At 41.3% G+C, this 24308-nt stretch overlaps 1 protein-coding gene across 1 annotated transcript; it reads right to left on the bottom strand.

Moving 5' to 3' along the window:
* Positions 1-446: 446 nt before the first annotated feature.
* wdr1 (WD repeat domain 1) lies at positions 447-17428 on the bottom strand. The gene is made up of 15 exons (XM_084062878.1): positions 17294-17428; positions 16215-16336; positions 15990-16080; positions 15420-15567; positions 14055-14235; positions 12001-12078; positions 11554-11634; positions 10499-10732; positions 9157-9244; positions 7952-8108; positions 7756-7843; positions 7073-7183; positions 3952-4125; positions 2994-3138; positions 447-1369 (listed from the first exon to the last, which is right to left on the bottom strand). The coding sequence occupies exons 1-15, from the start codon at positions 17307-17309 to the stop codon at positions 1263-1265; spliced, it is 1821 nt and encodes a 606-aa protein (XP_083919004.1). The 5' UTR covers positions 17310-17428; the 3' UTR covers positions 447-1262.
* Between the last annotated feature and the right edge of the window lie 6880 nt (positions 17429-24308).

The raw sequence follows: 24308 nt of genomic DNA, 5'->3' as shown, positions 1-24308 counted from the left end.
GAAAGTTCTCATTCTACTGCTCTGCCACCAAAATGTGGAATGCACTACACCATCCATTAAAGGATGTGTAACACTGGTTTCCTTCAAAATTGGCCTGAAAAAACATCAGGAGACCAAAAGGGGAGATAAATGAGATTTTCCCATCTCTTTAGTACATAGTGTTTTGTATTTGTTGATGACATGTATTATTGAAGTGTACATTTTTTGTATGTTATGTTGATTAATTGAATACATAGAACCACAATGTAAAGTCCCCGGGACTGTTTTGTGTTATCGTTTTAGCTCACATTTCTGACTAATAAAGTATTAAATCAATACATTTTTGGGTGAGAACAAACTGTCTGACTTTAAGTAGCAATGGGCCAAAAAAAAACACTTTTTGTCTCAAAGCTGACATTTCCACACACACACACACAGAAAGGAAAAGATCATTATGTACATGAATGGGAAATGCATAAAAAGTTTATTAATTATTATTATGAATCCTTTCCACCTTTGGGAAAGGTGATGCATCGAGAAATAATAAAAAGTGAGACAAGCATAGTGGGTCCAAACAAAAACACAGCAAACGGTACTGAGCTTCTTTGTCGACAGACACAGCATTTTGATTGTGAATTAGTTTTGTTTGACCTTCTTATTATTGCTCCCCAACCCCAACAAAAAGTGCGCTGGATGACAAAGACAAAAGTAAAAAGCAGAATCCCCCACCCCCATGAAACCGTCACATCCACCCCTGTTTAACACAGGAACTAACAGGCAAGCACAGTTGGGACCGATCAACATTTCAGGAATGGAACCAAAATTGCTCATCATTTTCTCACAACAGACAACTGATCATTTATTATTCATCCCTCAATCTCTGATGAATTGAGCCCAACCCACACAGACACAAGCGTTTCAGTTTGAACTGAGAGAAGGCTATTGCCTATGGAATGTTGAGCCTGTAAGTTAGTTTTTTCAGGTTCTGAAAAAAACCCAGAAAGATGTAAAAAGCGCTTTCTTAACGTGGTATACATTTCAATGTTTTGTTCCTCTGGTAATCATTTGCATCAAGAGATACACATCTTAGACATGTTTCTCGAAGAGAGCTTTTTTCCCCCCTGTGCCATAATGACAAATTTACAATTCTGGGTTTTCAGGAAAGCAGAGACCCTCATTTATATACGGAAAACTTTGTAAAAGTAAGGAGTGAGTTGAGTTCTACAGTAGTCCTTGTCCCTATGCGGGATGTGGATGTGTGTATGTATATATACATGTTTTGATCAGAATTTAACCGTCCACTGCTTCACGCTGGCATCGTGAGAGGTGGTGACGAGGGTGTGCTCATCCACCCAGGCCAGGCCGCTGACATGGTGCAGCTTGTGGGCATCTGTGGACATCAAAATATCAAAACAACACGTGTCACAAGGTGATAACTTGTAAAAAGGGTATCTATTAAAGCAAAATGTTAGTTTTACTAGCTCACAACACATTGAGATTTTTGATACTTTTGCATGACATCGTCGTGTCGTATGATGCGGCAAATCCATTAAGACCGGGAAAGCATTCGTGTCATTTTTAGATTTATTTGGCCATTAAAAAAATAGCAGATATACAAGGAATTAATACAGAGACCTGATTTAACAACAGCAAAACTATATCGAAAATCCGTCCATAAACTCTAAAACACCGCTCATATTATGTTTTAGATTCTCTTAGGAAGGCACTGAACAGATTACAGCAGAAAACACTTTGAAGCCCTACATGAGCAGTGTTTTGGAGTTTATGGCAAATAAATTCCATTCATCACGTTTTCTTTCTTTATTTTTGGATTCTTGATTCACCGTTAAGGAATGTTTTACAAACAAAAACTCTCCGTGACTCAAAGACCTCACCGGGTAGGTGAATGATAGAAATAAAGTAATTTCTTTTTTTAAGAGGTTAAGGGGTATTGTGTCATTTCTATCCACAAGATGGTGCTTGTGTTCACTTAAAAAGAGCCATGATGTAAATGTTATACTGTGTTATTCACAGAAAAGAACCTGGAAATATCTGAGGGAGATGTTGAAAATGTTTGAAATAATTCCCTGAACGCAAGTGTACCATTATGCCCGAGGTAGCCTGTTTTGAATCATTCACTTTGTGACAGACTCACAGACCTGTGTTTACAAACCTCCTGAGATGGCTGCTATGGTAGAATGCTGTATAAACGCTCAGTGCAACCAGTTATAATTATGCCATAGCCAAAAAGAACACGTTTCTTTCGAGAAAAAAACTGAACAAAACAAAAAAACATGAAAAGTAACTTTGCTGAAGGGGGGTGAAGTTAGATGCAGAGTTGCAACATAAATGAGAAAGCAAGGCGTCTGTCACAAAAAGTGTTCCAGGTTTATTACGCTAATAACCCAGGAGAAATGTTACATATCGTTGCTGTCGGGTAGAAACCTCTCCATATTCTAACTTTGTTTGTTTTTTTGTAAATTAAACGCCCTACTTGATCATATTACAGCGTCACACAAAGGCATAATAAGTAGCAAATCTGCAAGCTTCAAATGCAGCGCGAAGCGATGCGTTTTGAACATAAAACATATGAGGTTTCCACCTGACAGAGACGATATTGTACCTTTAAGCTCTAACATAAGGTACTCGGGTACAATAAAAATGAAAAAAAGCGTAAAGAGCGTTTTCCTTTTCATTTTACATTCAGCACCTGCCACACTTTAGGTTTGGATACGCATGTCCTTCCTTCCTTTTTAATGTCTACCATATGTTCTCAGCATTCATCAACATGCTGTAACTGATGAGTTGGGACTTTTCAGGTGTGCTTCCAAGCATGAAATGTCCTTAGCGACATATACACGACAAGAACACATAAATGATGCACGGACAATACCACATTTTAAGTATAACTTTCCGATGCCATAGTTAATGGGTTTTGCATTTCTGGATACAATTTCAGGACCAGTTAAATAATTTAAAAGCCTAAAGTACGTGTTGTGTTTGCAGGAACCTACCTGCCATCCTGATTCTCTTATCCGAGTCGTTAACAGTCCAGACAAAGACCATCATGTCCATCCCGCCGCTGGCAAAGTGCTCATTATCAGGTGACCAGGCCAGGGTCACGATCTTTGCGTGGTGTCCATAGAACTCATCTTTGACCTAGTAGGGATTAGGGAAATGGCAGAAGAATGCAAAACAGTTACAACTTCAGTTCATACATCAGTGGTTCTCAAACTTTTCCCATGTCAAGGACCCCAAAAATGATATGCATTTGGCTGCGGACCACCCATCAAAAAAAATGATACCCATCAAAATGCAAATGATAGTAAATGATAAAACATACTTGTAAACATGGTTTAACAAATACTTATGAATAAGTTAAATAACTGAACCGAGTCCTACCAACACTCATTCATAAAAGAGACACAATCGATTGAAAAAATGATATTATTGTTCTCCCCATATTGTTGAAGGGGAAATAATTAAATAACGGACAGTGAGTCAATAAAAAATTCACACTGTGCATATTTAATCACTGTGTCCATTGGACATGACGATGAATGCAGCCATACAATTATGGTTTACGTCTGCAGAAAGACTTTAATCACAGCATAACTAATGCATGTTCAAACAAACTTTTGTCGTGATGCTATTTGTGATGCTATGTATACATTGTTGCCGTCGGGCAGAAACCGCTTATGTCCAACTTTTGAGGTAAATTAACGCCCTACTAGATCATACTACAGCAGCGTCACACAAAAGCATCAAAAGTAGCAGATCTGTAAGCTTCGAGCTCGCTTTTGAGCTTGTGGGTCTGCTACTTTTGGCACTTTTTAATTTGAATCCTGAAATACTTTGAAATCCATGTTTTGGACACATGCGAAAAAACACAAACAGTTAGAATATGGAGATGAGAGGTTTCTCCCGCCGGCAGCGACGATGTGTTCGATAACGGGCGTGGGCATTATTTACCGCGTAGCTGTCTGCAACGGTGAAGATCGTGACGACCTTCTTCTCGTCCGTGACAGCGAGGTAGGCTCCGTCGTTGGAGTAGGCCATGTCGGTGACGGGCCCCTTCACCTCCATGCTCTGGCCCTCTTCCTTCAGCGTGTTCCCCTGGATGGAGTACAGGTGCACCTTCCCAGTCTGAGGAGGAGAGATCATGGCAAGACATTGGAACGTATATATTCAAAGATTTGCACAAAATGTTCACGATTTTTCAAAAATAGCAGATATACAAGCTCATAGCGCTATGAGCTTGTATATCTGCTAATTTTGAATAGCCAAAAGAAATCTTAAAAAGGACACACAGCTGCGTTCCCGGTCTAAATAGGTTAGATTTGCACAAAATGTTCAAGACTTTTCAAAAATAGCAGATATACAAGCTCATCGCGCGGCACTCGGTGCTGCGCTATGAGCTTGTATATCTGCTATTTTTGAATAGCCAAAAGAAATCTTAAAAAGGACACACAGCTGCGTTCCCGGTCTAAATAGGTTAAAACCAAATTACAATGATCCAAAGTCAGTTTCCATGCACACCTATAATGTGATTATAATCAGATTTAGCACCTTAAGTCTGATTAACTTCACTGCCTTAAGATCGTAATGAGTGGCTGGAGTTGGGTTGAGCTGTAGCCATTTCAGAGCTGAGCACCTACTCCTTAAAGCAGTGGTTCTAAAAGTGGGGTTCGGGGACCAGCAGGGGTCCTTGGGAGGGTACCAGGGGGTCCCCAGCCAAATGTGTTTTACAAGCATTACAAACATTTTAACCACTTTGTTGTCAATTTATACTTTCGCCATTTAAAAATAGCAGATATATAAGTTCACAGTGCATCACAAGCTTGTACAAAAACTCAAGTTTGAATTTGAACTAATTCCGTACTGGGTTTTGTGGTGTTATATATTTGGCAGAATCGGCTTTGTTTGGGTTCCTTCAATATTACACTTACATTTGTATTCTCCCAATAGCAGTTATTCAGAAGGAGGCACTCATATAAATACTTGTTACAGTAGACTTGACTAGTGTAACAGTGTCTTTACAGGTCTCCCTAAAAAAAGCAATCAGACGACTGCAGTTGATTCAGAACGCTGCAGCTCAAATCCTTACTAATCCTTACTAATACCAAGAAAGTGGTGCATATCACTCCAGTTCTTACACTGGCTCCCTGTGTGTCAAAGAATTGATTTCAAAATGTTACAGTGGTCTATAAAGCTTTGAATGGATTAGGGACAAAATACATTTCTGATCTTGTGCGATATCATCTGGGAAAGGTCTGCTTGTTGTCCCTAAAACCTTAAATAAACGTGGGGAAGCAGCATCAAGTTTTTATGCACCAAATATTAATATCTGGAACAAACTCCCAGAAAACTGTAGGTCTGCTGATACTCTTATTTGTTCACACACACACACACACACACACACACACACACACACACACACACACACACACACACACACACACACACACACACACACACACACACACACACACACACACACACACACACACACACACACACACACACACACACACACACACACGTTATTTTTTACTTCTTTTGTTTTATGCATCCTAATGTTATTGTATAAATGTGTTTCCTTTGCTTGATGTTGTGTGTAAAGCACATTGAAATGCATTGTTGTTGAAATGTGCTATACAAATAACTGCCTCGCCTTGCCTTATCTGCTTCCTCTCACCTAGCATAAATAATAATTAGGGTTGTCCGATATTGGCTTTTTTACCGATAACCGATATACCGATATTGTCCAACTCTTAATTACCGATACCGATATTTTCCCGATATCAATTTTTATGCTAATATCGGCCGATAATATCGGGAGGCCGATAAAATCGGACATCCCTAATAATAATGTATTGTGCCCTTTGGTGCTTCGACTGTGGGCTATACATTAATGTGAGAGCAAATCGATATGTGGAATATGCTCCTCCTATGTTCCTAGGACTATATAGACATAATGTAGAGGGAGTGTCTTCGGTCATTAATCACATGCCATGTACTGTAGCATATAATCTGGAATAAAAATGAGAAGGTTCTATAAGCAACCCATGTAAACCACTAACTCAAACTATTACCTTAATCTGGTTAGTCACAGTAATTGGGTATGTAAAAGGTTTTGGGTTTCTAAGATGATATTACACAAAGGCCATGTCAGAGGTAACCAATTTGACAACCGAGAAGATATGCTTCAGTTTGGACATATTATGTCCAAAACTGCTACTAAAATAGCTAAAGTAGCAGAAGTGCTGCGTTTCGAGATTGTAGATCTGCTACTTTTGATGCTTTTGTGTGACGCTGTAGTATGATCAAGTAGAGCGTTAATTTACGAAAAAAAACTAAAAAGTTAAAATATGGAGATAAGAGGTTTCTGCCCGACAGCAACGTTTTGACAGCAAAAACACGATTTATTATAGCTAACTGCGACACATGTGGGTTCAAGATTCAAGAATTTTACTATTAAATCATATGCACGTGCAATTCTTAAGAGTTGACCTTTTTTTGTTATAGTTATGTAAATCTCATCCTAGAGTGCATTCATCTTCATCTAACTTAACTTGTGTAGCTGTAGCCCTAATGTTATTAGTACTATGCTGTAATATATACCGTTGCTGTCGGGCAGAAAGCTCCCATCTCCATGTTTAAACTTGTTGTGTTTTTTCGTAAATTAACACCATACTTGATCATACTACAGCCTCACACAAAAGCATCAAAAGTAGCAGATCCACAAGCTCCAAACGCGGCGCAAAGCGCCGCGTTTTGAGCTTGTGGATCTGCTACTTTTGAATTTGAATCCTGAAAAGTAACAGTTTTGGACATATGAGGTTTCCACCGGACAGAGACGATATGCTAAAACAACACACCTGTAGTCCTTCTAAGGACCTTCCTTCCTAGTCCTGATTCCAGGTCCACTGCAGTGGAGGCAATGATAAACTGTTGACACAACTCCCTTCACGGACAGGGCGACGCGGTACAGACTCATTTGGCTTCAGAACGGTTGCGGAAAAGTCGAGCTATAACTAACCCTGACACATTAAAAGGGCAACCATGTTTTTTGTGTGCGATTTCGACTTACAGCATCCCCCACTGCAGCAGTACCGCCTCCAGGGTGCAGGGCTCCGGCCTCTGGCTCGTAGCCCAGGCTGTCCAAAGAGAACACCTTCCTCTTGTCCTTCATCAGGACCAGCTGCGTACAGGGAAAAGAATTATATGGCATAACACATGGATGAAAGCAAAAGCTAATCTCAAGACTGAAAATGTTTGTATGACCAAGTCCTAACGTGTGATTTGTGAAACACTTGCGCCGTTTCCTAAGATGTAAAATGATGACTTGTATTTGTATCGTTCCTGCTGTTCTCCATACCGCCAACCAGGTGAAGAAATCACAGACTGAGGCTTTAACCTTTGCTTTTATATGAAATATCTGTGACGATTAAGATTTCATGGAAGACACCACTTTGACCACTTCAAATACTCTGACATAATAACCAAAAATAGCGTATCTACAAGCTCTCAATGCGCCGCAGACACATTGTGAGCTTGTAGATAGGCTATTTTCACTGCACAACATGCTTCCATAGAAGACATGCTGGCTTCTATAGAAGCCAAATGACTGAAATCAGACATGGAAACTGAGAACTTTAATCCATGTGTAATATATGTACACATAAAAAGGTCAAGGAAATGTATAAAAACATTTTAAAAATATGAAATGTTGATGTAGAAGTGAAGGGGAGGGGAAGGACTATGCAAGATTACCTGGCCAATGCACACAGCCAGCGTCAGCCCCCCTGGTGCTACTGACACACATTTAGGCTGGGAATCCATCTTCACCAAATCTGAGGCACTGGAGTAAACAACAGAATTATCAAACTTGGTAATCAATTAAACAACAGCAGAACGCAAGATTTCACAGCCCTCCCAAACAAGTCCATGTCATTGTAGTGTACTGTACCTGTACTCCTTTTTGTTGAGGTTGACGAAGCGCACTGTATCGTCCATGCTGCAGGTCACCAACTGGCCTGCGTCATCCACCACCATCTTGCTCACCTGGTTGGTATGGCCCTTGCCCGAGAATTCGTCATTCTCCCCAGTTTCTGAATCCCAGTAATGTGAACACAGGATTAAGGAGGAATACTTTCAGCAGGACAGGAATAACTGAACCAAAGCAAACTCGAAATTAGGGAAACGCCTATCTATAAATCCTGTCTAAATGGCTGTCTGTCTGTGTCCCTTTTATGCCCATAGATCCCCAAACTTCTCCCAAGTTGGAGCATCATACCCGACTGCCTTCATAGACAGGTGTTTGTTCAGCTTCTTCTTAAAGGCAGGAACACTACTTGACGTAACCAACAACCAACAACAATCCAACAACCGCAGGGGGAAGGCTGTTCCATGTTGTTATAGCAGAGTGGAGGAAGCTCCCATCAAGGCATTTGGTGTTTGACTTGAGGATTTTCAGGGCATGAATTGGTAGTACCCTCCGGGTGATTTGGTATCAGTACTCTGATATTAAATATTCTAAGGGTATTGCGACACTGTACTATGACATTGGTTACTGACATGACGTCATAGTATCCGCTGGCAATGGGTATTGCACTAGTTAGGACAAAGACAATAAAGATGATATATAATAATGATAACCAATACATTTGGCAGCTGGATTAAAAACACCCGCAAGAGTCAATTGTGTTATTGGCCAGTGGTTCTCAAAGTGGGGTCCGGGGACCCCCAGGGGTCCTTGAGGGGGTTCCAGGGAGTCCCCAGCAAAATGTGTTAATACAGCATCACAATCATCTTAACCACTTTATCCATTCTTACGTTGGCTATTCAAAAATAGCAGATCTACAAGCTCACAGCGTTATGTTTAAAAGTTTTTTTTAAACATAAATCTTCTCTTCTGGGGGGCCCTGGCACAACGCCTGGGGGTCCGCGGCCAAATACATCAATCTGGGGGTCCTTGGCATGAAAAAGTTTGAGAACCACTGATAGGACTTGCTGGCAAAGTGATACTAGATGCTAATGAGAACATGCACTGTATTTAAGCAAGAATACATAAAGAGAAAGCACTGTAATTAAGCATGAACACATAAACGAGGCCACCTGCTGGCGTTGTGTGCCAACTGGTTAACAGCAGCATTTGAGCAGTGAAAAGGATATTGATGTGTCCATCATGACTGCCGGTGTAGATGGTTGTCCGGCCTTCGTTTTTGTGAACCGTTACAGACTGTATGGATTTGCTGTGACCCTGTAATAATAATAATTGAAAAATGGAAATGTGTATAACGTGATTCATATTGGGCATCACAATGTGCTTTACACAACAAGTATAAAATAAAATTGAATATAAATATTAGCCATATGCACACAGACACACAACAGTAGTATAAACAGCAATATAAAACTGTCCAAAACTTCAAATAAAAACAATTGCAAAAACTAGCCGATCTACAAGATTAAAACGCGTTGCTTCTCGCTGCGTTTCGAGCTTGCAGATCTGCTATTTTTGATACTTTTGTGCGACGGGAAATATGAACCCTTGGATATCCATTACAGTCCCAAGGAGAATTTTAATGAATTGTGAAACTTGGCAATGATATGATCCCAATAATGAAAAGACGTGCCAAGCCATTCAACAACAATTTGGCAGCTAATGATGGAACCATTTGTATGATGTGCCCCCATTTCCTGTCCGTTTTCCATGCCTTATTCTGCCTGTGAGGAATCATAATGAGCGTCTGTTATTTTATAAGCTCTAGACCTCAAAGAAGAGTCAAGCTTTATATAAACTGGTTGTGTATTCATAAGACATGAGCGACAGCACTCCCACACGTTCTTTGTTTCTGGTTAATGGGGTGGGTGAACTTAGAAAAAAAGAGAAAAAGAAGAAACAGAGACGATATTCTCTTGGAAATTGGAGGCAACATCCACAAAATGGACCCGTCGGGAGGAAACCTCCAAAACTGTTACTTTTCAGGATTCAAATTCAAAACTTAAAGTAGCAGATATACAAGCTCGAAACGTGTCTATGACGCTTTTGTGTGACGTTGTAGTATGATCAAGTAGGGCGTTAATTTACAAAAAACACACAGTGTTCCCGGCTTGAAAACCTATAACAAGGCAATGTTCCACGTCTAAATGGGTTATTAGTCAGAAATTAGACATGTAGGCTAAAAAGGATAACACAAAAAAAGTCTTGGGGGCTTGTTTCCATTGTGGTCCTATGCATTCAATTCATCAACAGAGCATCAAATATTACATATTAATACATATTGTCAGCAAATATAAACGGCTAACACAGCTAAACAGCTTGTTGATCTGCTACTTTTCAATTTGAATCCTGAAAAGTAACAGTTTTGGACATAAAAGGTTTCCACCCGACAGACACGACATATCAACATTGATTAGAATTGTTTTGAAAAGGTTCTTCAGAACACTTAGGTCAGGATTTAGAAGGCGTTTTCTTTTTTGGGATAAAGTATTCAATCAATAAAAGACTGACCTTAATAACGCGCAGGGGCCGGTCTGGGTTGTTCTTGTCCAGGTAGTTGATGTATCCCGACAGGGAGATGCTGAGGAGGTGGTCTCCCTGCCACAGGCAGCCCAGCTGCTGGTCCATGACATCAGGGCCCATGTTGAAGGTGGTGACAGCTGTGCCCGCTCCCACGTCCCACAGCTTCACCGTCTTGTCCCCCGAGGCAGAGATCAGCTGGGAGCCGTCAGGGCTCCAGCTCACCTGGATGGGAGGAGGAGGAGGTTAAAGACCAAATCAGTGATGCACAGCGACTTGTTGTTGTCTCCTCTCCGCCTCTGAAAGCACTGGGTTGTTAAGGCTGTGACGATAATGTATGACAGTGGTACTCAAACTTTTTTCAAGTCAAGGACCCCCAAATGTATATGAGAAGATACAATTACTTGTATCAATTATTGGATACAATAAGGATACAATTATTGTGATGCTAAAAATGTGGCTGAACATTGGAACAGACATTTTCAATTTCTGTTTGCCTTTTAGGCTTTGAAAACTAAAAGTGCAGGTACAGTATAACAAATAACTACTATGGCTAAAACAGACCATATATTTTATACTTTCAAAACAAAATAGCCGGTCTACAAGCTCACAATGTGTTGCATTGTGGCATGTTCAGAGCTTGTAGATCTGCCATTTCCACTTTTTTCCTCCCTTAAAAAAATAAAAATTAACAGATGAACTTATACCGATTGACGATTATGCAAAATAATTGTGATTATCTAAAATAATTGTGATTAGGCCATCATGTAATAATATTGACATGCCTAAGGTTTGTATGACAAATTAGGTATGTTGCATACTGGTGGGGGGAATTGCCAATAACGGCATGCATTGAATGGTCTTACAAAACATAATAAAAATACAGTTATGGCTACCACTCAGATTAGTGGAACAAGAAAACAAATAATATCCAAGTGAGCAAGTGCACTAATAGCCAAACCTTTTATTAAGTTGGATAATTTGATTATGTGCAACCTTAAGTCATTTAAACACAGAAGATATTAATTCCAAGAAATCACACTTACTGCATAGATTCCGCCATCATGTGCTTTTTCTCCACCAAGTGAGGATATCTTTTCACCAGTCTTTCCATCGTACAAGTGGATCTGTGAAATCATGATGAAGGCAAGAAATTAATCGATCATTTTCCCCATTAAACAGGATTATCGTCACTGTCGGGTGGAAACCTCATTTGTCCAAAACTGTTACTTTTCAGGATTCAAATTCAAAAATAGCAAAAGTAGATCCACAAGCTCAAAATGCGTTGCTTCCTGCCGTGTTTTGAGCTTGTGCATCTGCTACTTTTCATGCCTTTGTGTGACGCTGTAGTATGATCAAGCAGGGCGGTAATTTTACAAAAAACACAAAAAGTTAAAATATGGAGATAAGAGGTTTCTGCCCGACATCAGCGATAAGTCACAGTGTCAGTTATTATTGGCTGTGAACTTGTTGGCATAGGACCAGACACTCACTTGACCATCAGCACTAGCTGTAGCAATTCGGCTTCCATCTGGGGAGAATCGTACACAGTTGACGAATCGGCTGTGATCCTTTTGACAGTCAGCAGAAAGAAAAAGGGGATTAGGAGAATTAACCTCAAACAAATTAAAGTGAATTAAGCATAAAGGTGCGTTTTATCCATCAAGTAGTGATTGTTATTTTATCTGGGACATCACCTGGCTGTGGTTTAGCTGGGTGTTATGACTAAAGACGATGAGGTTGTGTGCAGAATGAGGAACCACGACAGAGAGGGACATGTTAGGTCAAGGAAGTGGATTGTCTCTTCCCTTTCTGTTTCAAAGCAGACCTCTCTGTCCTTACATGGGCTAGTGCTGTGCTGAGACGACAGGCAGCCCTGGATCAACGGATTTCAGACCATTGTTCTTGACCTCAACGGAAAATGTGACTAACATGCTTCCTATGAAAAGTATGGATGATGTGCTGTGCTAAAATGAGCCACACAAGTGCTAAACCATTCCTGAAAGTGTTGGTTTAATTCTCAAAATGTAACGATTGACAGATAAGGGTAATTTTTTACACTTTCAGAGTTGAAATAACACAAAGGAAGGTCATTACCTTCTGATACCTTTATTATATTTGTAACTTTTCAAATTTGTAATTTACTTCCCTCTAATGTAGCCTGACAGCGCATTGCGAGTTCGAGTCTGTTCCCGACGATCTTTTCTGCATGTCTCTCCCCAAAGTAACCAATATTAGACAGGTAGCCTTGTCAGGCCCACCTGTACAATCCAACAGCCTTATTTATGCTTGGAGCGACAAGTGTCGAGCGAAGCATCGCACAACGAAAGTGACAAAACGTGTCACATCCGCTGTCGGTGCTTCTGGTAAATTGCATCATCTGACCACATTAACTTCATTGTTTACATTTTCAGTTGGTGAGTCACAGACAGCATTTTTAATGCCCAAATCAGTCTTAAAGTTTAAACACTCATATTAAAAGGTAACACAAGGAGCAAAATCTCAGCCCACATGTGAACAACTATAAGCACATTCTCAGCCTCAAATGTTTTGCAAAACACTACACACATTTCGCCATAAGATTCAGAAAATCTAACACGGTGTTCACTTTCTTATTTGCCATTTCAAAGCACTGCCAATCAAAATGCCAAACCTATGAACCAATTGATCAGACACAGCCGTCAGGTGTACCGAGTCCGACACTTGGCTTAAGAGTCAACACTGAAGTGAGAGGTAGAGGAAGACCTGGAGGACGCCTGCGACTGAACTGATATAGGGTCTGGGCAAGGATGGATTCACCATTCAAGACCATTCTTCCATCTCTGTCTTGCAAGAGAGAACATTGCCTGTGTGATGTGGATTGTAGATGCTTAATGCTTACATGACTGACTCACAAATCTGCCTTGTTACTTAAAGAAAATGCAGTTCATAACTCCATGTTGCATGTAACAACTAGGCCTAATATGTAAGAAGAAGGATCTAAACCAAAAGCAGTTATCTAACACAGGTCCATGATAAAACAAGTTCTCACATGTCGTAGTCGTGTAGGAATTCTGAGCTAAGCACTGCACACTGAAAATTCTGGTAGACGTCCACAGGGTGAAAGGCTAAAGTTGGAGAATGAAATTCACACATATCCAAAGAATGTATGGGGGGTGAAATGGCCAGAAATGGACAAACATATACACTGTCAAGGAGCTGCAGAACGGAGGAAACTGGAGAGCAACCAAAAATGAGGCCCAAGAAGAGAAAAAAAGGGGGCAAAATCCAAAGACACTTCGTCATCCCAACATAGTTAAAGATTCTGACTGTGGAAATCTGACACCTATTATTTTTAGATACAACTGGAAACAACTGCAAACTACAAGATAACCATGGATAAGCTGTGATTTGGCAATAATGTAGCACCATAATTAAGCCAACTGAAATATTTGTTCCAACTTAAATCTCTTCTTACTTCATAGACAGCTCCCTAGCAGCACACAATACCACTTTCCTAAAGTTGCTAAATGCCTTAAAAAAAAAGAAAAAAATGCTTTTTACTCACGGCTATTGTGGCCTTGAACTTGAAGGGGGGTCCTTCAGAGAAGGCACAAGAGGTGTCATCACTACCAGTGATCATGCGGTATGGCCGTGTCTGCTTGAGATCTACGCTGTTGATGACTTTGGAGTGGCCAAACACCTCTCCCACTGAGGAGCCGGTGTTGGCTAAGAACACAGCACCAAACCTGAGGTGAACACAAAATATGACAAGTTATGTAAACATAAAACAACCACAACTGTCCTCTAGGCAAATGTCACGAATCACAATTATGACATTTTACTTGACAATTAATTGTCACTCAAATAATTGCGATTAAGGATTAAATTTGCGTTTCTGTCATTGAACATTGGAACATTATGAATACATATTAAATTTCAGTTTGGCTTTTAGGCTTCGTAAACAAAAGTTGCACAGGGCAGATATGAAAAATAACTTACCTATTTATTACATGCTTAAAATAATAGAAATTTTCCAAGGTGGTTTTGAGCTTGTAGATCTGTTATTTCCACTTTTTTTTTTTAAATGTTTGAAAATATATGAACATTTTTAACATGCGATTATCTCAAATAATTGCAATTAGGTGATCATGTAATAATTGTGACTAGCATACTGTCCTCAGAAGGAACCCTTCAAGGAAATAAAATCCATTAACACCAAAATGAATTGTCATACAGTAGCTGTTCATTGTCAACATGTTAATCATGTGCATGTTTTAACAATGTAATTTATGAACAACCGACAATGACCAGTTTTAGTGGGACTCGCTGCAAACGTTTACACAAAAATGTATGTATACGTTTGAAACCAAGCATACATTAAAGCAGCTTTCAAACAGTGAATAGTACATTGTATACATCATGGACAATTCACTGTCAGTAATTGGCAGTTATAGTGATATAACACTGTGATATTGGCACCACACCAAAACTGATATAACACTGTGATATTGGCACCACACCAAAACAAAGTCATTGAAAAATACAGATACCAAGCAAAAATGATGGAACTACTTGAACCAATATCGTTTAAGAGGTCAGACTCTACTTCTCCCAGTGGAAGCGACCTCCGATGGGATTTGCAGTTATGACGATGTGAGTTTAATGAGAGGTTGAGCACTTCTGTCTTTTGACCAGCAGTGTGAAGCCTAATTTATGCTGTGTCGCGTGCCGGAAACGGCCGAGGATAGCAGACCTACAAGCCCACAACGCGTCGCATCCGTGACGTGTTGTTGTGGGCTTGTAGGTCGGCTATTCTCTGCGCAGGACACCGTCACGGGCAAAGTATGAATCATTAGTATACTCCAAGTATAAACATTTTGTGTAGTTTACACTGCTGTGTGGTTCCAAGACCCCCCCCCATGAGACCTACTTATCTCGTCCCTCGCCCACAACAGCGAGCCTCTGGCTGTCCTCCGTCCAGGCAATATCCTTGATCCTCCCACCAAACGGCTGGTACTCGTATTTGAGCAAGTGCTCCTTTTGGGTGGTGTCCCAGATTCTGATCTTTCCGGACACATCTGAAAGAAACGCAGGCAAGGAGAGATACAGTAATCACTGCTGTGGAACTTGCCCACATTCTTTTGTCAACACAATCGGTAGTGCAGTGGTTCTCAAAGTAGTGGGGTCTGGGGGACCCCCAGGGGTCCTTGAGGGGGTTCCAGGGGGTCCCAAGCAAAAGGAGCAACGGTAAATACTTAAGCATATTAGATTTTTCAGTGACACATTGTAAGCTTGTAGAAAATGTTTTTAAAAAAATGACAAATCATGACAAATCTTTACAAATCTTCTCTTATGGGGGTTCCTGGCACAAAGTCTTTTAAAGATGGGGGTCCGCAGCCAAACACATAATATTTGGATGTCCTTGACATGAACAGATATGAGAACCACTGCAGTAGTGCATGTCAAATATGTGTGGCTAACAACACCATGTGTAGCTTACCTCCGGAGGCGATGTAGAAGCCACTGGGAGAGTACTTGGCAACAGTCACTTGGTGTGGGTGCTCTGTGTAGATGTCAGCTATCGCAGGGTTCTGCCAACGACAGGAGGAGAGACATTAGACATCTGTGTCTGACGCCGATATGGGACAAAGCGGCCAAACCATTTACGCCGCATGACACTTCAAAATGTATTATTCAATCTCAGGTCAAGATAAATGAAGCCTACGTCGATGTTCCTGATGATGACACTCTTCCCGTTGGTGTAGAGAAAATTGACGCCTTTGGGATCTCCGCCGAGCACTTTGGCGACGCCCCTCTCCATGTTAGGGAGGCTGGCGAATACGTGTTCTGAGGACAGAGGCGAGGGCCATGATCATCAAGCATCATTTTACACAAACACGCACACACACACACACACACACACACACACACACACACACACACACACACACACACACACACACACACACACACACACACACACACACACACACACACACACACACACACACCTTAAGCCTAATGTATACTTAGTTGCATGCCAGTGACGTGCTCAGTAAATAGCAGATCTACAAGCTCACGATGCGTCACATTCGCGACTCGTTGTGAGCTTGTAGATCTGCCATTTACAGCATTCAACACCAGTGTGCAACTTAGCTTAACACTTAGATCACCTGGTGGCTATACACAGTAAAATGCCCAGTAAATGTTTCCACTTGTAACTCTGAGAGAGTGAACAAAATGATCCAAAATATCCTTTACAGGTCATCATTTTGTTCCATCTGGTACACTGTCTGTCAGAGTTAAAATAGGCCAACACTCAGGATTCTTTAGGCTACACAGACATGCCGGGTGACAGCGACCCCCCCTGTGCTACACAACAAGCCCCCCTCTCTGTCACTTCTCTGTCATAACAATGCATTGTGTTGTGCATAAAAAATGCACGCACAGCTATTCTATTTCCTCCCAAAAGTATTAGTACAGGCAACAAGGCTAAAGCTAATGGAAACCTTCAGTCATGGGTGGTGGTCGTGCACCTCTCAGCCACAGGCTCATTCACACACAATGTGGGTTTTTAAAGGCATAAGAGAAGGTTAACATGTTATAACAGTGTTATTCTTCCTCCCATTGACAGAGTTCATTTCTATCAGAAATGTCAGAATGGGTATAATACTATGGGCGAGGCTACAGCTCATATAGCTAAGTAGGCTAGGTGGGCTCGAGCTCCCCCGTTAATACATATTCTGTAAGAATTAAATGAATTAAACATACAAGTACATGACGATAATACGGGCAGAAACTTACTGGCTTCGAGCGACATCTTTTCGCTGCTCGTTGTGTTGTTTGTGTAGTTGTTGTTACTCCTTCCTAAATGAATGGAACGGGGCGAGTGGACACGGCGGAGTGAGTCAGTCAGTCAGTCTGGCTGCTGAATACAAACACGGAAGTGAGCGCTCGGCTCGAGACGTCTCGCCATGCCCATATATGGTAAACTCAGCTCCTACGCCACAGACTCGCCCCAATGAGGAAATGACGTCAGCTTGAAATAACCCCCCCACCAATTAAAATACCCCATGAAAATACCCCATAAGGAACATGATGAGATGTTGAGGTGAGGCAGGCAGCCTGTATTAACCACTGTGTCATCATCACATTCAAATAGAGCAGTGGTTTGGTTCTCAACCTTTTTCATGTCAAGGACTCCCAAATGAATGTGTATTTGGCCCTGGACCCCCATCTGATTTATATTTCAAAAATATTTCTAAAATATCTCTAACATATTTCAAAAATATTTCTAAAAATATTCAAAATGATTCACTTTTTTGTTTCAAGATTTTCTGAAAATAGCAGATTTACAAGCTCACAAGCAGATCTACAAGCACACAATGCCACACGTGTGGCATTGTGTGCTTGTAGATCTGCTATTTTCAAATAGCCTACGTATATAGCCTACATTAGCTTTAGTTTCATTTTTATGCTATATTAACTAATTGTGCTGTAAGACATTTTCATGTCAAGGACCCCCAAATTAATGTATTTGTCCACAGACCCCCATACCAGATTTGTGTTGTTAAAATGTTTAGAAAAATATAAAAAATGTAATGTTTTTTTCAAGCTTTGATTGAAAATAGCAGATGCATAGGTTTAAAGTGCTTATGTGGGCTTGTTTTCATAGACATGGTTGCTTATTTCTCACACTAGCTGTCTGTCTAGTTTTGAGGTGAGGCAGGCAGCCTATATTAACCGTCCATGACTATGTCATAAAGCCTGTGTGTGTCATCACATTCAAATAGACATGTCCCTGCAAAACAGGACAGGAAAGCCCCTACTGCTGGCCACACTACTATCTGTGTGATGGTTAATAGGCCTATACAATACCGTCAATTCACTTTTTATCATCATTAAGATTTTTATTGTTATATGGTGCCTTAATTGTGCTTGAAAAATGCAATACAAATACATTATTATTACTCTTTCACTTTCTAAACATGACACACCAATTGGTCAAGCCTCACGTGACACGTGAAATACTGTGATCTGATTGGCTAGTGACGCCACCGGGCCTATATATACATGGCATCACTCTGACAGTGTCTCCGCCACTGTCAGAGTGAGGTAAGACGGGAACCATGAAATGGCTGCATGGCTGATACATAATTGGCAGATAGGACAGATAGGACATTTATATAGACAGGAGGGATATGACATAGGACACTTATACAGACAGGAGGGATAGGACACTCACACAGACAGAACGGAAGAGGACACTTACCCAGACAGGTTGGATAGGACACTTACATATACAAGAGGGATAGCGACCTATAAATACATGTGTCGCTGTGATAAGCCAGATTCCAATACCGAAAATCCGGCCACTAGCTCACTCCCAGACCTTCGAACCGGAAGTAGTCAAGTAGTCGCGGTCCAATTGTTCCTATCTGTCTTATTGGACAGATAGGACAGATAGGACACTTATATAGACAGGAGGGATATGACACTTACATAGACAGGACGGATAGGACAGGAGGGATAGGACACTTACACAGAATGAACGGAAGAGGACACTTACCCAGACAGGATGGATAGGACACTTACATATACAAGAGGGATAGCGACCTTCGCGACCTTCGAACCAACACAAGTCTTCTGGCGGAGAGTTGTGCTCCGAGGAGCACTTTTTCTAGTTATTATTATTCTAATTATCTATAATTGATCACTATATTTCACTATAATTTAAATGGCCATGCCATGGTGTTCGTCAGGGGTCTGCCAGTACACCACTGCCTCCAAACTTGGCACAAAATATCGGTCAGTGGTCTGGTTATTATTATTTGTGCCAGCATTCCAGACAAATTCCTGGACATAAAACATTGATTATGATGGCTGAGCTGCTATAAAATACCTGATCACTGATCCTATTGGAGAAAAAAAGAAGAAAAGAAAAAGAAAAGACTACATAGTTTGGGGATCTATAATAACACCTCTTCTACATTGTCTTGCATTTTAATTAATTGAATTCCTTACAAGGCTTTGGTCAAAATAATCACCTGTGCCGTGGATAAATGAAGATGACATAAATATTGTGGACCTGGGAACAGGTTCACAGAAGAGTCTTCATGCATAGGCCTACTTGAAGGGACAATGATGATGAGGCACCGTGAAAGCCATACAGTATATAGACAGTGGTGCCACTGAGCCTTAAACCACTTAAATCCCAGCATCCATAATGTGGGGAAAAGCCTTAGCTGAAAATCGACACGCTCACAATTGTGAGCTTGTCGATCGGCTATTTTCAGCGAAAGCTTTCCCCACAATAACAGAAAACTGAAAAGACACTATAGCACAGAGCCCTGAGGGACTGCGAATCATTGGTGTGGAACTGGGATCTAGATCTATGACTATGGAACAGTGACTCTCAAACTTTTTCAAGGACCCCAGTTTGATATGCATAATGCCATGGACCCTCATTTCGTACAATTTTCTATCTCCGGGACCCAAATCTACATTATAAAATCCTAACTCAGAGAGTATTCAAGTAAGGGTCCATTTGGTTCCATTTTGTACACTCTCTGAGTTACAGACCCATAACTTCTCAAGGACCCCTATGGGACCCCACTTTGAGAACCACTGCTATAGACTAGTATGTTCCTCACTCCTCACATTCCATGTCTTTAATTTATCTACAACAAGTTGTCAGCTTGTTGTTTGTTTATGCCATCTTCATTTATTCACTGTGCATTATTATATTATCATTATTGTTGCATTGCACAGGTGATTAGCCTACAGTATGTAGTTTTACCAGAGCCCTGATAGTCAGCATTACCTGCCACCACCTCACACAACGAGGACATATAGGGTTGAATTTTGAGAGGTACAATCTATTCATTTTATTTCATTTCATATCTTTTCACCTTGGCCTGGGGAGGGTGTAGATCTAGAGCTTTTTTAAAGATTTATTGATTGATTGATTTTGTATTCTTTGCCAATTTAGGGCCAATTTATCAAACATAATTAATCTATTATTAAATGATATTTTCTTGCAATTGCCTCATTGCCAGTTCCCCGCTGTGAACGGCGGCCAACCCCAAACGCTGGCCAGGGGAGGGTGTAGACCACCATATGATTCACATGGAGCTAAAAACTCCTGCCCAGCGGCCAGGTGGTTTCCAGCAGTAGTGTCTGTGTTGAAGCACGCAGTTGGACCAACGCCGAAATACGACCCTCCCATGGCAATGACCTCGTGGTCCATGCCACCCTGATGATGATGATGGTCCCACCCAGTGAACTGTGGTGCCTGTGGCTGCCAACCCCAAAAGTTGGCCTGGGGAGGGGGTAGACTACAATGTGATTCACCTGGAGAATAAATCTCCGGCCTATTAGAGGCCTGCTGGTTTCCAGCAACGGTTGCTTTGAAGCGCGCAGATCTGTCAGTGCCCCTGCGGATGTTTAGCAGGTCTAAATATGACCCTCTCTTGGCGACGACCCTGTCCATGCCACCCTGGTGGTGACGATCCCATTGGAAGGTGAGCTCGGCCTTGGTCGGCTTTTTAATCCTGATCTTCTTGCGAGCTCCGGGGGGCTTCTGACCGTGCAGGTGTTTGGTAGCCTCCTCGGCCTCAGCCCGTTTGTCAAAACGGATGAACGCCGCCCCGCGGGACTTGCCTGCCACGTCGACAAGCATGTGGGAGCTGATGATCTGTCCGTGACGGGAGAACATCTGCTCCACGTCTTTCAGGGTCATGGTCTTCGGCAGGCCACACACATAGATGTTGGCGTCTTTGATCGCGTCCGATCGGGGCCGCGCAAATGACACCTTGATGGTTTTGGACTGTAACTTGTGTCCGTTCAGCGTCTCGACAGCTCTGGCTGCATCGCAAGAGTTAAAGTATTTCACAAAGCCGTACTGCATACTGTGACCTGTGCCTCTGTCCCTAATGACTGTGGCAGAGTCCACCACTCCAATACTGCAGAAGAGCATCCTCAGGTCTTCCCCTGTGGTGCTCTGAGGCAGGTAATTAACTATCAGCTTGGCGTGTTTGATCGTGTTTGATCTGGGCAGTGCGTATGACACCTTGATGGTTTTGGAATGCAGCCTGTGTCCATTCAGTGTCTCGACGGCGCTGGCAGCATCGCAGTGGTTCATGTAGTTCACAAAGCCATACTGCAAACTGTGACCTGTGAGTCTGTCCACAATGACCCTGGCAGATTCCAGCACTCCAACACTGCTGAAGAGAGCCCCCAGGTCCTCCTCAGTCATGCTCGGAGGCAGGTAATTGACTATCAGTTTGGTTCTCTGTACATCTTTGGACAGGCCAAATGTCATGTCGGATTCATAGCAGCTCATGATTTTATTTTTTCTCTTTTGATTCTATTGCCGTATGCTTCTCCTAAAGCATTAAAATGACCTAGAATGAAGAAATGCTGCTCCAGCAGCAGCATTTATGTTTGGCTGCAGTGGAGGTGACGTCAGAGTTAATTATGACTTTGCATTGTGATTGGCTGAGAGGCATTATCGATGTCTCCAAATCTAGAGCTCAGAGTACACCTTGATGAATACAAGAACGGATACAAGAACGCTCGGAACGGTCGCCACCAGGTATTCCTAAACGTAACCTCATTAAAGCTATGCTTAGGCATAGTTTTACTGAGGTTACGTTTGGGAATACCTGGTTTAACCTCAGTAAAACTATGCCTAAACCTAAACTTATTCCTAACCTTAACTTCTTAAAACTAATACAAGAACCGCTGGGGACTAGCGTTCCTCTAGGTTGCTGTACCGACCTAGCCTGGTAAACCCTCCCTCCAGAAATCTCATTTCCATTTGATGGAAATGAGATTTCTGGAGGGAGGGTTTACCAGGCTAGTACCGACCGCTCCGGTTACCACCAATTGTTAACTACAGTATACCTACGTTCTAACAGTCGCCGGCAGTGAGACCAAAGGATGTATCTCTTTAGTTTGAGATGGACTTGCAGCTACAAACTTGAGGAAATGTGATTGTGCACAGCAGCTTCAATCAGTTGTGCATGTGTCCAGAGGCATGATTTCAGAAGGAATTAGGGGGAGGCAAAAAAAAAGAACCCCATTTCACAAAATAGCTACTGTAATCTACAGGCTCACAACACAAGTGTGAGCTTGTAAATCAGCTATTTTTATGTGTATGTGTGTGAATATGATATTGTATTGGTTCTTTAATAGTTATTTTATTTTTGCTTGACATTCTTTTTAAATTGCTGTAATGTTTTAATTGTACTGTTTGACCACAGGAAGAATAGTCACTGCTGACTAATGGGGATCTAAAATAAACAATAAACATGTAGATGGAAGGGCCTGGATTGAGATGCACTCAGAGCCGGAGAAAATATGGATACATGTGAATTTCCAGTTACAATTACCATCTGAAGCTCACAATGAGATTGAGAGCTTGTATTTTCAAAATGTTGATGTCAATCGTCGCTGTTGGGTGGAAACCTCATACGTCCAAATATGTTACTTCAGGATTCAAATTCAAAAATAGCAAAAGTAGCAGATCGACAAGCTGACAAGCAAATGGACCCTTACAGGTCTGTAACTCTCAGAGTATGGGGGTACTTGAAAATACATAGTTTGAGAACCACTACTATTCACCTCTCATTACAGGGCAATGCGATGCAAAACAGGTACACACCACTAGAGGGCAGTAACAGACAGCATTTTGGCTTTGTCTTACTGGAACGCTGGCCCACTTGTTCCCCTGAACACAGAGGCATCAAGTTTCTTGAGCATAGGTAGAACACTCCACTGATCTAAATAGTGCAGAAATATATATATATATTTTTTTAAATGTGTAGCAGTTTGGTTTAGACACTGCTATGGCACAGGAGTCCACTTGACTAGAAATTATTATAAAAGGGCCATTTCAGCACTTTTAAACCTTATGTGTATTTCTAAGATGCCTCATTCAAGCCAAAATTAATCACTTTACTCTATTTGGTGTAGTTCCACAGGGAGCATGACAAAGTTGTCTACTAGTGACATCACTGCCATATGAATGGCAATGAGGTCACTAGTAAACAAGTTTGGAGTAACCCCTTGCAGAACTTTCAAAAACATACAAAGGCTCAAAGAAATGGTCTATTAAGTGTTTGCACAACTTTCTTATAGTAATCATCAAGTGCTTAAATGTTAAGCATAAAGACCATGACAAATATGGGAAAGTCATAAGGGATACGTTTCTCAATTCAGAGGGTGTCAGTAAGGTTTAGAAGTTGATCAGAAAATTATACTTGCCTTTCAACACTTTCTGGATTCCCCTCCATGGAATCTTCCCTGTGGCATTTCTGGGGCTGAACCTTTAAGAAACCAACATCATGGCATCAGCATTGCACATTAAGTCATTGTGCCTATACCGTACCCCCAATAAATGGTTCTCCTTAGATACCAAAAAGGAGAACAAAAATGGGGATCAAGATTGCCACTTCAATTAACCTGATTAACTAGTCCCACTTGTGACTGATGTATGGCACCACACTGCAATCCATAAAAACGTGTGGCTAACTACATACTTGAAAATACATGGGAAAGAAGTAGGACATGGACAGACTTATGCCAGTACTATAAAAAGTAATGTCAGTCATTCTGTCACAAATGGGATTGACAAGCCTAGATGAGGAACAATTCACATCAGCCAATAGTGTTGCAGGGACTACTTAGTACTTACCGCAAGTAATTAAGTGCCAAACATTGTCATATATGCTCCATCCGGGGCGTCATGTTTCTTCTAAGGGCCTTTGAATAATTAGTTTACTGGGGGCCATAACAATGTACCTTCCTTTGGATT

This window comes from Gymnoscopelus microlampas (assembly GCF_963454915.1).
Source record: "Gymnoscopelus microlampas genome assembly, chromosome: 7".
Taxonomy (NCBI): domain Eukaryota; kingdom Metazoa; phylum Chordata; class Actinopteri; order Myctophiformes; family Myctophidae; genus Gymnoscopelus; species Gymnoscopelus microlampas.
Note: the sequence above shows the minus strand (reverse complement) of the source record. Positions and strands in the feature narration are given on the sequence as shown.

What these genes read in the sequence shown, in the direction of transcription:
- wdr1 (XM_084062878.1), bottom strand. An exon ending in CAGTCATGATGGACACATCA is followed by an intron (nt 8,109 to 9,156) that starts ATATCCTTTTCA and finishes TCCTGTGTTCAC; the next exon opens with ATTACTGGGATTCAGAAACT. An exon ending in CTCAACAAAAAGGAGTACAG is followed by an intron (nt 7,844 to 7,951) that starts GTACAGTACACT and finishes TGTTTACTCCAG; the next exon opens with TGCCTCAGATTTGGTGAAGA.